At 32.3% G+C, this 16,697-nt stretch overlaps 1 protein-coding gene across 4 annotated transcripts; it reads right to left on the reverse strand.

Moving 5' to 3' along the window:
• Positions 1–276: 276 nt before the first annotated feature.
• Positions 277–16,140, reverse strand: LOC143064418 (D-amino-acid oxidase-like). Of its 4 annotated transcripts, none has more exons than XM_076237252.1 (11): positions 16,027–16,140; positions 13,359–13,555; positions 12,458–12,575; positions 11,504–11,580; positions 9,911–9,976; positions 8,578–8,632; positions 7,703–7,801; positions 7,348–7,427; positions 2,713–2,830; positions 1,759–1,857; positions 277–1,036 (listed from the first exon to the last, which is right to left on the reverse strand). In XM_076237252.1, the coding sequence occupies exons 2-11, from the start codon at positions 13,550–13,552 to the stop codon at positions 920–922; spliced, it is 1,023 nt and encodes a 340-aa protein (XP_076093367.1). In that variant the 5' UTR covers positions 13,553–13,555; positions 16,027–16,140; the 3' UTR covers positions 277–919. The 4 variants fall into 4 exon arrangements, with proteins under 4 accessions (XP_076093367.1, XP_076093352.1, XP_076093359.1 ...); XM_076237237.1 differs by lacking the exon at positions 16,027–16,140 and adding an exon at positions 14,902–15,054; XM_076237244.1 differs by lacking the exon at positions 16,027–16,140 and adding an exon at positions 14,701–14,864.
• Positions 16,141–16,697: the final 557 nt, after the last annotated feature.

Raw genomic sequence — 16,697 nt, forward strand, 5'->3', positions numbered from 1 at the left:
AATTTATTGAGTCGACATTTATTGATTAAACTCAGGTGATATTAAAATACTGTTTAACTAGTTCTATTTCAACAAATTATATCACAAAAAAATAAAGAGTGGTTTTTTTATTTGAATTTCAATTTGGTGTTGCAATACTTTTTTCCATGTGTATAGATATTGACATGTATAGGACAAAACAAGTCAATACTTTAATCAACTTGAAACACAGTTACTATTTTTTTTCGTTTTGTAACACTTACTTCATCTCTTACAAGGGTTAAAAGAACAACACACTTATAAAGGTATCAATTAAAAGTGTCTTTTCATTATATCATAAACAGATGACAAATATAACAATAGTGAAATAATCATTAATAATCTTTTCTTTTCAAAATATTGTCCAACTGTTAAATAGCATACATATTTATCAGATTACATAAAATAACGAAAAACGTTTTTGACACATCCACCCAAATATGGGTTATATTCGTCAATACAACCATACCATTTTATATATTTATATAATATATCATATCTATTTAGTATTATGTAAATAAATAACTGAAAAAGCAAAGGTTCATGTCCTCCGTAAAGTTAATTTCATTTCCAATATAATATCTATATACATGTATATGTCTTACCCAAATTGACGTCAGGTGCCTAATCGACGTCCAAACTGACGGTATTAACCTTATAATGTCATTAATAACGCACCCTAAACCTTGCTGTACACATGTTTTCTGGTGTTTTTTAGCTAGTACATGGACCATTGCTTTATTTTAGGGTACCTATTATGTAAACATTGTTTAACCAAATGAATAAAATATACGTGAGTACATTGATATGTGTACATGCTTAATACAACATTAGTGGATATGTATAATAATATAAAACAAAATACGAGTCTTATAAATAAGGCCATAATTTAAGTCGAATCCTACAATTTTGATTGCTGATTAAGTCTATAGCTCTCCATGGCGAAATCTGTAGCAACTTTTGCACATCCCCAAAATAATGTAATTCCTGATCCTGCATGCCCATAATTGTGAATAATCTAAAAAATATATGGTTTTTGTTTCATTCATTTACAACACCTTATTAACTGCAATGCATAAAACGTTCAGAGAGAATGGTAACCCTATTCGTCGGAATTAACGTTACCAAAATACATCTGAAAGTTGTTACGTACTCACCCACCCCGTAAAGCTAAATGAACCCCACTTTAGCTGGTTAATTATTTTTACATAACCATATGATTATTTAACTTCTCCCCGTAGTATGTTGGTGTATTATAGCATATGCATTTTCATCATGAAATGTAGTCGTTCCAGTTCTAGTTTTAATTAACAAGACCGTGACATGTTTCTTTTTACATTTTATTTCGGTTAATTCCGTGTTGATTAGAGATATTTACATGCTTTGCATATGAAACTAGGTTTAATTTTTCTACATAAGGAAATGCCTGTTCCAAGTTAGGAATATGGCAGTTGATTTACATTCGTTTAGGGTGTTTGAACTATTGGTTTTGCCATTTATTGAACTTTCCTTTTTGAAATTTCTTCGGAGTTGTTATTTTTGTTGTTTAACTTTTGGCAGAGTAATGTGTTTTAAAAGTGTAGATTATGATAAAATTGATTTAAGGTAATTCTATGTACTATTTTGCATGCTGTAAAGCATGGATTAAATCACATCATAAAACTATTTGTTACGATGTTTTGAAATCGCTTGTGCTCATGGATTTTTTGTTTCTTAAACTGATAAAAATTTGAAACTTACTGTTACCGTCCTTCCATTAAAACATACATCTTCTTTCTCCAATCGTATTGTTGGTCTTGATGGTCTTAAACCTGTCCATTCCTCTAATACTTCCGCTTCCTTAATTCAATTTGTTTTCATAGTTATTTTTTTGTTGTTATAAACATTTTATCAAGGAGGTGAATTGCATTTTGAGGATAAAAAAAACCGTTTTATACATTTTAGCAATCAATAAGATTTAGCTTCACCTGGCCCTTTACGAAGAATGTTGAAATTGCATGATTTGAAAGATAATGATACACGAACACCTAAACCCGGAGCAGTGTTATGACTACAAATGGATTACAAAATTAGCCAAATTCCTCTGTTGTCACCTTTTTCTAAAGATAATCTACGTAAAGTGTGTTATAAACTAGATAAGTAACGAGGTTCTGACAACTGAACCGATGATACCCCACTGGTCTAACAGTCTTAACTGCATCAGTGCCGACCTAAGTTTAGTAACTGAAAATAACTTTAAAATGATTCGTCCAAAGCTCCATTTAATATTGAAATTCATTTTGATCGCTCAAACCAAAATATTTGAGGTCATGGAGTGTATAAATAAACATAAAGCAATATGAAATGATATGAATAAAATTAATAAAAAGATGGAGTATAGGTGTTATGTTAATGAGACAACTTTTAACCATACATAATACAATGACGTAGAATTGTTCCCAAATGACTATCTGAAGCAGAACAACAACAACAACAACAACAACAACAATACTTTATTTTAAGAGGGTTACACAGTTAGCTATATAACTAATATAGCAATCTAGTTAATTATAATATGGAGGCTCGAACCATTGCGATCAGTTTCACAATTTATTTTAATGAAATCCGATTTATAGTTGACAGTCTTCTATATTGTCTGTCTAAAATCATGAAAACAAAAAGTGTACAAAAGAGTAATTCTGTCATTCTTTTTACCTGCAGACTTGGTATCAACCTTGAACAACCATCCAATATCCTCTTCCTGTCAGATGCTGTTACATCTGTACTCCAATTTCCTATCTGTGACGTGCCACCTAAAACCACGAAGTCTTTTCTATGAAATAAAAAAACCAAACGAAAAACTATTACAAGAAAAACGTAAAATATTATAAAAGAGGAACGAAACATACCAGAGGGACAGTCAAACTAATAAATCTAAAATGACTGACAACGCCATGGCTAAAAACGATAAGACAAACAGACAAACAATAGTACACATGACACAATATAGAAAACTAAAGAATAAACAAAACGAACGCCACCAAAAACTAGGGGTGATCTCAGGTGCTCCGGAAGGGTAAGCAGATCCTGCTCATCATGTGGCACCTGTCGCGTTGCTTATAAGATATCAAATCCGGTAAATATTCTAAGTCGGTAGGTCTCATTTATGAAAGGGAAGGGGGTTGTAGTTACGACGTAAGGAACATATCCGATATCATTTATGAAACGGTTATTCCATAACGGTCAACCAACTCGTGATGGCGTCTGTAAAATTGACGAAGGGATGATTTCAACTTCACCATTTGGAACTCTTGATTTAATAGCTTCCTTGTGAGCAACAACCGTCTATCAAGAAATTCATGATAGGAAATGCAAGCACGGGTATATTGTATCAATTGGGAGAAATATACACCGTATGCAGGTGCTGCTGGAATGTTGCTACTTAGAAATGGAAAGTTCACAATTGGAAAGCTGAAATTATCTCTTTTGTCGTAAAGTTTTGTTTTCAATCGACCCTCATTGTCAATTTCTAGATGTAAGTCAAGATGTGAGGCAGACTTAACTGTATCTGTAGTATCCTTTATCTCTAGTTCAATGGTATAGATGCATTTGACATAGTCAACAAATTTTGAATTATTCAGTGAAAGAACATCATCTATATACCGGAAAGTAGAGTTAAAGGATATTGCTAACTACTTATCTTTCTTCTTCATAAGTTCTTGTATGAAGTCGGCATCATAATAATAAAGAAAGAAGTCGGCAAGAAGAGGGGCACAATTTGTTCCCATTGGAATGCCGATAGTCTGTTGAAAAACACGTCCTCCGAATGTAACAAATATGTTGTCAATCAAGAAGTAAAGCATCTTTATAATGTCAGGTTCAGAGAATTTTTTGTTTGAATCAGAGTGATCCTTTGCAAAGTAGGATTAATCCCTTCCAAAGACAAGATACTTGTATCTTTGTTGGCCATTCTTTTTTTATGAAACAAAGCAATACCAACTCTTTCAATGTGTCTTTTAGTTTGGAATGTGGAATTCTTGTATAAAGTGTAGAAAAGTCAAATGTTGTAATACTATTACAAGATGAAAGAGAGTTGGATTGTATGTACTTTAAAAGATCTTTGGAATTTTTAAGTATCCACATCTGATTCACCCAACTCTAGAATAGGCATTTTCACAATAACTTTGAAACCCGTCTTTGATTGCTGATAAAATAGATGTTTATAATTTAGAAAGAGGTTTCGTGGAGCACTTGTAAAACCCAGCAATATACCGTTGTTTGTAAGGACACTTATAATTTGGTGACTATGTGAAACGCATCTATCCCATCGAATTGGAGATAAAGGATACTACAGATACAGTTAAGTCGGCTTAATATCTTGACTTACATCTGGAAATTGACAATGAGGGTCGGTTGAAAACAAAACTTTACGACAAAAGAGATGATTTCAGCTTTCCAATTGTGAACTTTCCATTTCTAAGTAGCAACATTCCAGCAGCACCTGCATACGGGGTATATATCTCCCAATTGATACGATATTCCCGTGCTTGCATTTCCTATTATGATTTTCTTGATAGAGGGTAACTGCTCACAAGGAAGCTATTAAACCAAGAGTTCCAAATGGTAAATTTTACGGACGCCATCACGAGTTGGTTGACCGTTATGGAATAACCGTTTCACAAATGATATCGGATATGTTCCTCACGTCGTAACTACAATCCCCTTCCCTTTCATGAATGTGACCTACCGAATTAGACTATTTACCGGATTTGTAATCACATAAGCAACACGACGGGTGCCACATGTGGAGCAGGATCTGCTTACCCTTCCGGGGCACCTGAGATCACACCTAGTTTTTGGTGGGGTTCGTGTTGTTTATTTTTTAGTTTTCTATGTTGTGTCATGTGTACTATTGTTTTTCTGATTGTCTTTTTCATTTTTAGCCATGGCGTTGTCAGTTTGTCTTAGATTTATGAGTTTGACTGTCCCTTTGGTATCTTTCGTCCCTCTGTTATACAGTTTAGGTATCCAATACAGTGATGGAGATCCAGTTCATCATCTTTGGTTGAAATTCCAAAGGAACATAGAACAGACCTTTGATTATCCGGAATTCCCTCTTTGCTAAGTGTCGTGAGTGTATATGTTGGGTTTCCAAGTGAATTGTCAATACCCACTGTACCAATTCGTTTACCAAGCAGTTAATGTAATGAGTTTCACACACAAAAACGATTTTGATTTGGGCTTTATCTGCGGGGACAACAACATATTTGTCATGAAGGTAGGATAAGTGTTCTGAAACATTAGGGTCTTTAAAGACTTACGTAGCATGGGCATTGATAGACCCATTCAGTTTCTTAATTCTGATTTGTATCAACGACCTCACTGCCTTAATCCATTCGGAAAGAGTGTCTACGTCTTTCTTCTCACGCTTAGCCCATTGCCTGGCATAATCCTCGACTGAATCCATCAAAATTTTAAAGTTGTATTTCTAATTGATGGATTTCGGCTCACGATATTTTAGACCTTTCGATAACACATTTCGTAGGGAAGTTTTATTTACAATGTTAAGGTCACAGGTAATAACGTGGCCAGCCGGATTATATGTGAATTGGGAACTAGCACAAGTGCATTCAGAGGTTTAGACTTGAAGTCATCAATACTGAGATCCTGCAAAACGTGTTTGTAATTGAAAATTTTAGTTGGAATAGGTTTGGTATAGGTATAAGAAAAAAGTAAAATCACAAAAATACTGAACTTAGAGGAAGATCAATTGGGAAAGTCCATAATCACATGGCAAAATCAAATAACAAAACGCATCAAAAACGATTGGTACAGGCTAGTCTTTGAAATAAGGATTATTTTCGATTGAACTAATTTATGATGAAGGATATTGCCTAAGTTGACGCCATCGTGACCTTTGTTGGCAAAGGAAAGATTGAGAAAAGATTATTCATATGAAAATCAACTTTGCAATCAGAATTATTACTTACTTGTGAAAATAAATAAAAACCTGTATTAAAAAAAAGAATTTAAGCATATTCGTATTTGAATTTTGTTCATATTTAGTAAATTATTTCAACAAATTTAAAATAAATAAAATGAATATTTACAATTTGTTTTAGATAATCGTTTTAAAATATGGAGTTTCTTTGCGCGCGTGTCGTAAAAAAAGCATGGTAGATTTAATGAGTTTCTTTTAATTGAGAATGGAAATGGGGAATATTTCAAAGATGCAAAATCCCGCACCCGGTCTTCATCTGGCCCCTAAATAAAATTGTTTACTAGTTCAGTGAAAATGGACGTCACACTAACCTCTAAAACATATAAATAAACTAAAATTAAGAAAACAAACAATACTAACAAAGACCAGAGGCTCTTGGCCTTGGACAGGCACAAAAAATACGGCGGTGATAAACAAGGTTTGTGAGATTGCAACCGTCACCCTATACCTTTAGCCAAAATAGAATAGAGAAACGCATAGACATCCGCAACAGTAAAACTCAGTTTAAAAGATGTCCGAGTCCTATGTCAGAATAGGTAACAAAAGAAACTAAGCAAAATGACAATGATGAATAAATGAAACAAGGAATACTAGCAGTAACTAAAATGCCAGCTCTAGTCCTGATTACATCTGATTGAAAGATTATGTTTTATTCATTTGAAAATCAAGTACAATACCTTCCGCTAGGGGTTTAGTATCATATCATCATAAAATATTTCAGAAAACCATAACCCGTATCATGTTAACAACTGATTTTCAAATAGATATGTTTATTTCCGATGTAATGATCATATGAGTGAATCAATATAAATACCAAAATATGGGATGCTTAATGACTCGTATCGTAAAAAGTAAAATCACCAAAATACTAAACTTAGAGGAAAATCTAATCGGAAAGTCCATAATCACATGGCAAAATCAAATAACAAATTACAAAATACAAAATACATCAAAAACGAATGGACAAGAACTAACTGTATCCCTTCCGAATGAGTCTGTTTTAACGTTTTGTTAGCTTTTGAGGTGAATACAGACAATTTTGTTCTTTATAAAGAATATTACAATTAAATATTGGATTAGAAATTACTGAACGTATAAGATGTCTGCATGTTGATTTATATTAACAAATGATTTCCTTGTACCGATGATAAAATCTATGAGATGTTTTGACTAGTTTGTGATTTCGGACACCCTGATGTAATAATTCTTACAATGAGTTTCTTGATAATTTTAGAAAATGTGGATAAATGAAGATTAAAAACCCGCAGACCAGGTGAATGAAATTGGTCCAACTAACATAATATATATAATTATATGCGTACACACATATCATATTAGTCTATACTTACCCTGGGAAGATATATAATTTATTTCCTGTTTCTGAAGGGTCCTTGTCAAAGTAAAAATGCTTTACCCAGGGTGCTTTTACCTACAAAATAACTCTCCATTGATCAAAAATGAAATTGCTACAATGTCAGAGGCTATATGTATAATCATAGTTATTTATAGTAAACATCTTATTATATTCAGTTAATTGGCTTTGCTTATTCAATAAAAAGTAATTCCAACTCATTCTTTTTGTAAATTCTGCTATATCTGTTATTGGCGAAGTCGTTAGAATAGGTCTGTAAGCATTTAGTATAAACGTTTAAAGTAACTTTTAATACATAATTTAGTTGAAAGACGGTAAAGGAAAATAGTTACCCGTATTACTTGACCTCTAACTGGGTAAACAGAACTGTCTCCAAGGTCGTACGCACCAATGCCGGTGCAGTTTACAACTAAATCATAATCCGCCATGACCTGGTGAGAAAAGAGTCATTCAAAGCTAATGATTTAAAATTAGTTTGGGAAAAACGAGTGTAGAGGTTTTTTTCCTTCATTTGTTTCTTATATGGAATATATATTTCTCAATTGATACGACATTCCGGGTTTGTATTTCCTATCATGATTTCCTTGATAGAGGAATGTTGCTCACAAGGAAGCTATTGAAACAGAGTTCCAAATGAGAAGTTGAAATCATGCCTTCGTAAATTCTACGGACGCCATTACGAGTTGGTTGACCGTTATGGAATTACCGTTTCACAGATGATAACGGATATCTTCCTTATGTCGTAACTACCATACCCTCCCCTTTTCACGATTGTGACCTACCGAATTAGACTTTTGACCCTTCCGGAGTACCTGAGATCACCCCCCGTTTTTGGTGGGTTGGTGTTGCTTAGTCTTTAGTTTTCTATGTTTTATCTTCTGCACTAGTATTTGTTTGTTTGTCTTTTTTATTTTAGCAATGGCTTTGTCAGTTTATTTTCAATCTATGTGTTTGACTGTCCCTCTGGTATCTTTTGTTATACATATGTATTTATTTTAATTGTTATGGTTCAATTACGAAAGTGAACTAACAGAAAGCGATCAATATTCATTAACAATCTTTATTTCATGTAGACATTAATCATGTAGTATTCAATATGTAATTGAACACACATCAATGAGAATAGCTGCCTGTTGTTTCTTGAAATGTTTTCAATAGATCTTTTCAATATTGAATATTAAATGCTTTATATGTTGAAGCTTTATACCTCTTCCAAAGAGTTTATCTTTCTGTTAATAACTTTTCCATTTTTTATTCTAAATCTGTAAAAGAAAATATATATCTCATTGAATTCAAACCCTTCTTACTTTTAGTTTTTTTTCTTTTTCTTATTTCTACTTTTGATTCAAAAAGTTGATACAATTTACAAACCATCATTCAAAACAGAAGAACAAGTTACCACAGAAAAGTGGTGTTTAAATTCACGTAGTTGTATATTCACTTATTATATTAGAGGATATTTTAATGGAATATTGCCACTAAATTATTGTATCTCTTATGTTTGCGTTGATGACTGTGAGTTCATTTTATATTTTGATGTAAATTTTATTCTTTACATTTAACATTTTTCTCTTTAGAATGATGCCCAAGTGTGACTATGGAATATAATCATTGTCACTCGTGGTTATCGTCTGGCTTTCAGTAAAACTCTTTTCAAAATGGGACATCCGTTTGACTGTGCGGGATGTACGTGAACGTTAAACCCAATGCCTCTTGTTGAGAGAATGCACGCTATCTGCTCGTTTAGAACCTTTACAAACAACTCTTCGAGGGGTCATCAGGTTTATGATAAAATTTCTGTCCCTATCCATTACTATTATTTTGCACTGGCATTTCAAATTTCTCTTACCTTATCCCACATGGCTTGTATAGGAACTATAAATTTTATTGTGTTGTTTTCGTCCTGAACATGCATGAAATAAATTCAACAGGACGTTAAGGAACCATCAATCAATCAATCATTCTTTAGATTGACACTTTGTAACAATTTTTTTTAAGAAAAAAAGAAAACAGAATCTTTTGCAAAAAGTATTGGGAAAGTACCACTTTTGATCGCAATTGATTGGTATTGATTTTTACGCATGCAAAATGTTGAGAAAAAGTTGAAAATCTACTGAATACATATCTATATCGTATATCTGTTTCTGATCAGGAAAACAATAAAAGCGCATGATCATTGCATTCTTACTTTTTGAGTATATCTGAAAACTCAGTGTCATAAGTATAAAACACAACTTTCATTTTCGTAGTTGTATGTCCTTTACTTGTAAAGCTGTATAAAAAACTATAAAATAAGCAATATTTGTTTTTCTATAATATGCATCATTTATATCTTACGTTGTTTTCCTCTTATAATTGATATGTTTCCCTGGGAGTTTGTTATCCGGGTTGGATTTCTCTAAATCTTAAACAGAGGTATACTACTGTTGTCTTTATTTATTTTTTAATGTATCAGTGAACTGAAGATGTGTACACACCAGTATTTTACAGATTTTATATACTTCTTTAAGTGTATAAAATCAAGGAAGAATTATACTTACTGTCTCATGAGCCAGGGTAGATATTTCTTTACATTTATCATCATTGTTGTATAAAACACTCCATCTCTATAAGAAAAGAAAAACTGTGGATTCATTTATTTTCGTAGGTATCAATTTTCGTGGATTGAGGAAAACTTGCATGTTCGTGGATAATTGATCTCTTGGTTTTACCAATCTTTGCATACAAACCCTATATATTATATATTTGTATTATTTCAACATTTAAATTTGTGGTTCACCTGTTCTCACGAAACCTTCGAAAGTTGTCCTACGATTAATAATAATTTCACAGTAACGTGTTAAGCATGATAATGAATTTTTCAAAATGACCTAAGTGTAACTATTAAAAATTAAACTATCAAGAACAGTTCTTGACTAGTATGTATTGTGTTAAAACAGTTCTTGACTAGTATGTATTGTGTTAAAACAGTTCTTGACTAGTATGTATTGTGTTAAAACAGTTCTTGACTAGTATGTATGTGTTAAAACAGTTCTTGACTAGTATGTATGTGTTAAAACAGTTCTTGACTAGTATGTATTGTGTTAAAACAGTTCTTGACTAGTATGTATGTGTTAAAACAGTTCTTGACTAGTATGTATGTGTTAAAACAGTTCTTGACTAGTATGTATTGTGTTAAAACAGTTCTTGACTAGTATGTATTGTGTTAAAACAGTTCTTGACTAGTATGTATTGTGTTAAAACAGTTCTTGACTAGTATGTATGTGTTAAAACAGTTCTTGACTAGTATGTATGTGTTGAAACAGTTCTTGACTAGTATGTATGTGTTATAACAGTTCTTGACTAGTATGTATTAAAACAGTTCTTGACTAGTATGTACGTGTTAAAACAGTTCTTGACTAGTATGTATGTGTTAAAACAGTTCTTGACTAGTATGTTTGTGTTAAAACAAAAGTAACAAAAATACCGATCACCAATGAAAATTCAAAACGTAAAGTCTCTTAAATGCAAAATCTCAAACACATCAAACCATTGGGACAAAAACATTATTTACTTCTTACATGCATTGCCTTATGTAGAAAATCACAATCAAGTACAATATTAATATGTGGATTCATATTCTTAGTGTAAAAATTTTAAAAAATACAAAATTAACAAGCATTCTTAGAGTATTGCATGGCAGTGCAAGGTGACCTACCGATTAAAAATGCATTTTAATGCAACGGAATTCTCACTTGATATAGTATAAGTTGTCATGGTATATTTAACAATATAAAAATATTAAATCAATATCTTCAATCATGACAAACAAAATGGTTGAAAACTGATTATTTAAGTGATTTTTTAAATGTCATAAGACTATAACTCTGCACAAAATCATCAGACCGAAAGAAAATTCTAACTCAATCTGTAACTTTCTACAAGTTATTGAAGAATCTTCAATCTAACAAAAAGTTTGAAAAAACTGCTTAAAATAAAATCATAACAATTTGACTAAGTTTATACAAGCTTCTGTCGACAAATTCAAATAACAAAATTCTAAAACATAATTTATTTTATATATTTTCTCATAAAATGTAGGCACATTTACTCTTTCAAGTAAAACAAAATTAATAGAAATACGTATATCCAACCTGTTATCAGGGTGCAGTTTTATCTCTTTGGAAGAGAGACGTCTATAACCTAGCACTTGGTCTTTCCATGGAGGATCCTTGTATTAGAATATACATTATTGTTAAATTACTCTTTTAAGAATCAGAATTTGTATCGTTACTCGTTGAATTCATATAGTAGAGTCGTATAAAAAATTTCATGACTTGATATTTCTTTGCTACCAATGATATGTTGTTTTTAGTATTTACAGTCTTTTGATCAAGAGGAAATAATTCAAAAACGCGTTTAGTGTTCTGCTGTTTCTTGTGTTATTTGCCTATTAAATGACATTTACTTTCACGACTTATTATTTTAAAGATTGTATTCTGGCATTTTCGTACTCCTTTTTCCACAATGACATCCTTAACTCAAGGCTCACACAAACGATTAGGTTGCCTTACTTGTATTGGGCACAACTTGTCGGACTGTACTCGGTTAGTAATACTCTGCAACTTCGTAATATTTGATTTTGCTTTACAATGAATTTTTTTTCGAGCGACTGGTTAGTCTTATGTAGATTAAACCCGTTTCTGTTATACCAAAGTATGTTGACGTTTGATTTTATATCATTCCATGATATGTTGTTCTGGTGTTTTCCTGCTATAATTGATGCGTTTCGCTCTGTTTTGGTTTGAGACCTGGATTTGTTGTCGCTGAAACGATTGAAGCCTATTGAACAGCGGTATACTACTGTTACCTTTATAAGACTGTTATTTAACTAACTTTGGAGAATGTGAGTAGTATGGAGGTATGAGTAATTGTGTTTGGTAGTATAAAGTCTTGAAAGATCAACATCCACACTTATTGATATGATTGTACGTCCTTATCAATTGATTGGTAGGAAGAACATATACCAACTCTTAAATATCTCGTAGAATTTTAGTATCTCCTATGCAATATAATAAAAGAGCGTTCATGAAAATAATAAAACTTACTTTTGGAATATTTACACCTGTAAAATTATATCCAGAAACTGTATGGACACCAAGAGCTGCAGCAGTTGGCGACTTGACGAGGCTCATTAAATAATCCCATGTATCCTTACACCATTTACTAAAAAAACATATTTCTGGTTTTTTATATAGATTAGACCGTTGGTTTTCCGGTTTGAATGGTTTTACACTAGTAATTTTTTGCGGCCTTTATAGCTTGCTATTCGGTGTGAGTCTAGGCTTTGTGTTGAAACCCGTACCTTGACCTATAATGGTTTACTTTTTATAAACTGTGACTTGGATGGAGGGTTGTCTCATTGGCACTCATACCACATCTTCCTATATCTAAATATGTCGATGTGAGAACTATAAAAATTAGATTGTTTTTTTTATTTGCTGCTTTACACAAGCGCAAAACATTTAGGTCACTTTAATCTAAATATTTGTACTGTAAAACTGGGGGAGGGGGGGGGGGGGTTCTATCATTTTACACAGATATATTATATACAATTCAGGTCTCAGACATGGTACATATTGTCACATTCCCAGCTCTGAGTTTATATCACCTGAGACATGAGTTATACATGTATTACGGATTAACCCTGTCTTACAACAAATATATAATCACAAAACTTGACACTTTTATAATCCGTAATATAAATATATATTGATACGTATACGATATTCCTGGTTATATACCAGTCCATAATATTTTGGCAAAATATTATCTTTATTGTTCGTGTAAATTCTTATCCATCGTGTGTTTTTGGCAATGATGTTTTCTAATAGTTCCAATGCAATGAAAAATATCCTTGGTCGCTCTAAAAAAAACGACTTTATCGTTATTTGATATATTTTCATATGGAATCATCACTAATGAAAATCAAAAAGAAATGTAACTTACTTGGATTGGGCAAGTGATTCTTCGGGTAATAAAAATGGCTCCCAAAATCCTCCTGATCCATCAGAGCATGTGTTCGGGGAGAACTTATCCGCTATGATGGTAATGTCAACCCCTGGTACGTTTTCTTGAATTCTAACAGCTGACGACAGGCCAATGATGCCAGCGCCAACTACACATACTCTCTGTTTTGACATTACCTAAAAATTTCATACTGAAGTTCAAAGAATTTTGATTTAAAGTACATTAAGCATCAACACCATACATGTGTCAATGTATTTTTGTGTAGTTATATATGTTATAAATATAAAGGCACATATATACGATTTAAACCATCATTAAGTTTTATCCACTTTACAAGATTATGGTTTTGAATGCTTTATCTGATTGTGTTGCTTGTGGGGTAAATGTCTTTTGTCCACCATTACCCATGATCGAAGAACTCACCACGAACAAATTAGTTGTACGCTAGCATCACACAAACATTGCCCTTCGATGCTTTTGATGATATCAGTGAGACGACGAAGAAATGATGCAGTGGTTGGTTTTTCTAGTGATGGGGAGATGATGTTGATGTTGATGGCGGTGGTTTTGGTATTTTGACAGAGAATTGTTTGTGTTATATAGCGAGCATTTACGCCAGTTGAAGGGCACAGGTGTTTTTTTAAAAATGGACAAATATCCTTCCCTTAGTCTACATATGAACAAAACTGAAGCTCTTTCCTTTTCTAATCGTAAATGTGTAAAGAGTAAACCATTATAGGTCAAATAACGGCCTTCAACACGAAGCACTGGCTAACACCGACCGCAATGTATAAGGGAAACAATAACGACTAGTGTAAAACAATTGAAACAGGAAAACCAACTGTCTAATATATTAAAAAAACGAGAAACACTAATGAACCACATCAACAAACGACAACCACTGAAGGTTCCGGACTTTAACAGGTGCCAACAAATTATTACAGCTGGTTTTACGTTTTAACAAGCGCCAACCTTCACCCTGACCTTAAATAGTAGTATGACATTACAATCTAGTAAACAACACTATAAAATATTATTTACAATGAAAATGGCTTGAATTGATCAGAAAGAAATATTAACAGAATCAAGTTAATATAAACTGAACGAGTAAATATTATTTACGAAACAATATAAATATAACATTAAAACAATGTATAAAAACCAAATATAACCTTGGACAAAGTATGTACATATAAATGATTACCATTTCATTAACAAAGTATCTGCATGACACCAACAATGTATCATACACATTTTTTGTGCAACCCTTATGTAAAAATATATTTTTGGAGGGCTGCAGATCAGTAAGACGAAAACTTACCGGATAGTTGCACACTCATAAATGGATAGTATTACGCCACTGTACTCAGTTTTATGCTATGCACTAAAAATAACCTCGACCAGGAATAAAAATGATAAACTTTGAATTTACCCGTTTGTTCTAATTTACATTTTGTATGTACAAACACTGGTACAAATGAGGTACAAATATACACAATACACAATAAATAAAAGTTCCTACTTATCTTATTTCTTGTGATCATTCTGATAAGCTGTCATCATTGCTAGGTAAGTGTGTACTTAATTAAGTAAAGGGCCAATATGGATATGCGATACTGTTTAAATGTTGACGTAATACATTGATAAAAGAAAAAGAATTTCTACTATTTCTTGTCAAGCGTATCAATGTAAACACATTTAAATGCCTATATATACAATTATAGATCTATGAGTGGCCGTTCGTGTTATAACTGGGATACATGGATTTCATTTGCGTTGATTTTTCCATCGCTTACCTAAACCAAAAACATTATACACCAGATTCGCATTTCGACAATGAATGTTTTTTTCAGGAATGATCGAGGTCAAAATAATTGATTATCCAAAGCCTTTTGAGGTGGCACGGTAGTATTTCCTGGCCCATAAGGGATAATGATAGCCTTTTTAGAATTTTCACCACTTTCTAACACTGCAAAAAATTCTACATTCACAGTTAACTGAAGTACTTTCATTTTACTATTCAGAAATGAATTTGAATATGTATCATGACTGTTTACTTTTTTTGCTATTTTTAAAAACCTAAGGCCACTAGTACTTTTAGGTATTTTATGGTGCAGTGAATACAAAATTTAAAAAAAATCTCAAAAATTCTTTTTCATCCGTATGTAAAATTATTTCATATTTTTCTACACCTGATTCATCCCTCAGCATGCTCAGTTTGAGAAAGTATGTTCAGTTGATACTGTATTTTTTGTCCAATCACACTGTTTAGATACATTTACCTAAGTAGGGTACACAAAAGAGCAACCTAAATTCTGGAATGCAAATACTACCATGCCACCTTGTAACATCAAAAAGAGCTAATAAAACTAAAAACAAAAGTAAAAACAAAAGCTGGTCAAGATGAATATTTTTGTGATTTTACTTTTTATATTCAATATCCATTACCATTTCGTTTATCTAGTATAGTATCATATTGATAAATGTCATATTTCAGGGGATGTTTTCGTAGTTTTTTATTTGGCACAAAAAATCCTTTAGGTAAAAGCTATTTAAATAAAAAAAAGCTTTCAGTTTTCGTTAAATCTACCTTTGGTTCTTGGTTTCCTCAATCTAACAATAACCATTACATAAACTGTAATCTTACCTTTTATCTCGTTGTCATACAACCCGTTGTGGATGGGGGACAAGGATAGGTTATCTAAACGGCGAAAAATGCACAAACATATTTATCTCTCTTAGAAACGGTGGATTCAATATGTAAGATTTATCTATTATGTCATACCTTATACAACTTGTACTAATGTGCAGACGGTATTCTTGTTTAATAATTTATCGATATTATTGAAGGATGATTTCTGATCACTATAGTGTGTACCTTCGATCGATCTGATTAGTCAATCTGATTTTTGTATGTTTTCCGTTGTGATGTCCCAGGCGCCCGTGAATATTTTTAACTTATCCATATATTGTATGGGTCTGTAGATCCGTGGTTGTCTGTTCTTGTATATAGTATTTGTTTTTCGTTTATTGTTTTGTACAGTTTGATCTTTGGGAAAGTAAAATAACAAAATCATAGAACTCCAGGAAAAATTCAAAACGGAGAGTCCCTTATAAAGTGACAAAACCAAAAGATTAAACACATCAAACATGTAAAACAGCTCTTATATTCCTGACTTATTACATGCATTTTGTGTGTAAAAAGCACCGAATTTCACATGGTTTTAAAGCTAGCCAAACATTGTTTTAACAAAACAAACAAAAAAAGACAAAAATTTGAGTACAACAGTCAACATTGTATTATAGTCCTAATTGCTA

Source organism: Mytilus galloprovincialis, chromosome 1 (assembly GCF_965363235.1).
Source record: "Mytilus galloprovincialis chromosome 1, xbMytGall1.hap1.1, whole genome shotgun sequence".
Taxonomy (NCBI): Eukaryota; Metazoa; Mollusca; class Bivalvia; order Mytilida; family Mytilidae; genus Mytilus; species Mytilus galloprovincialis.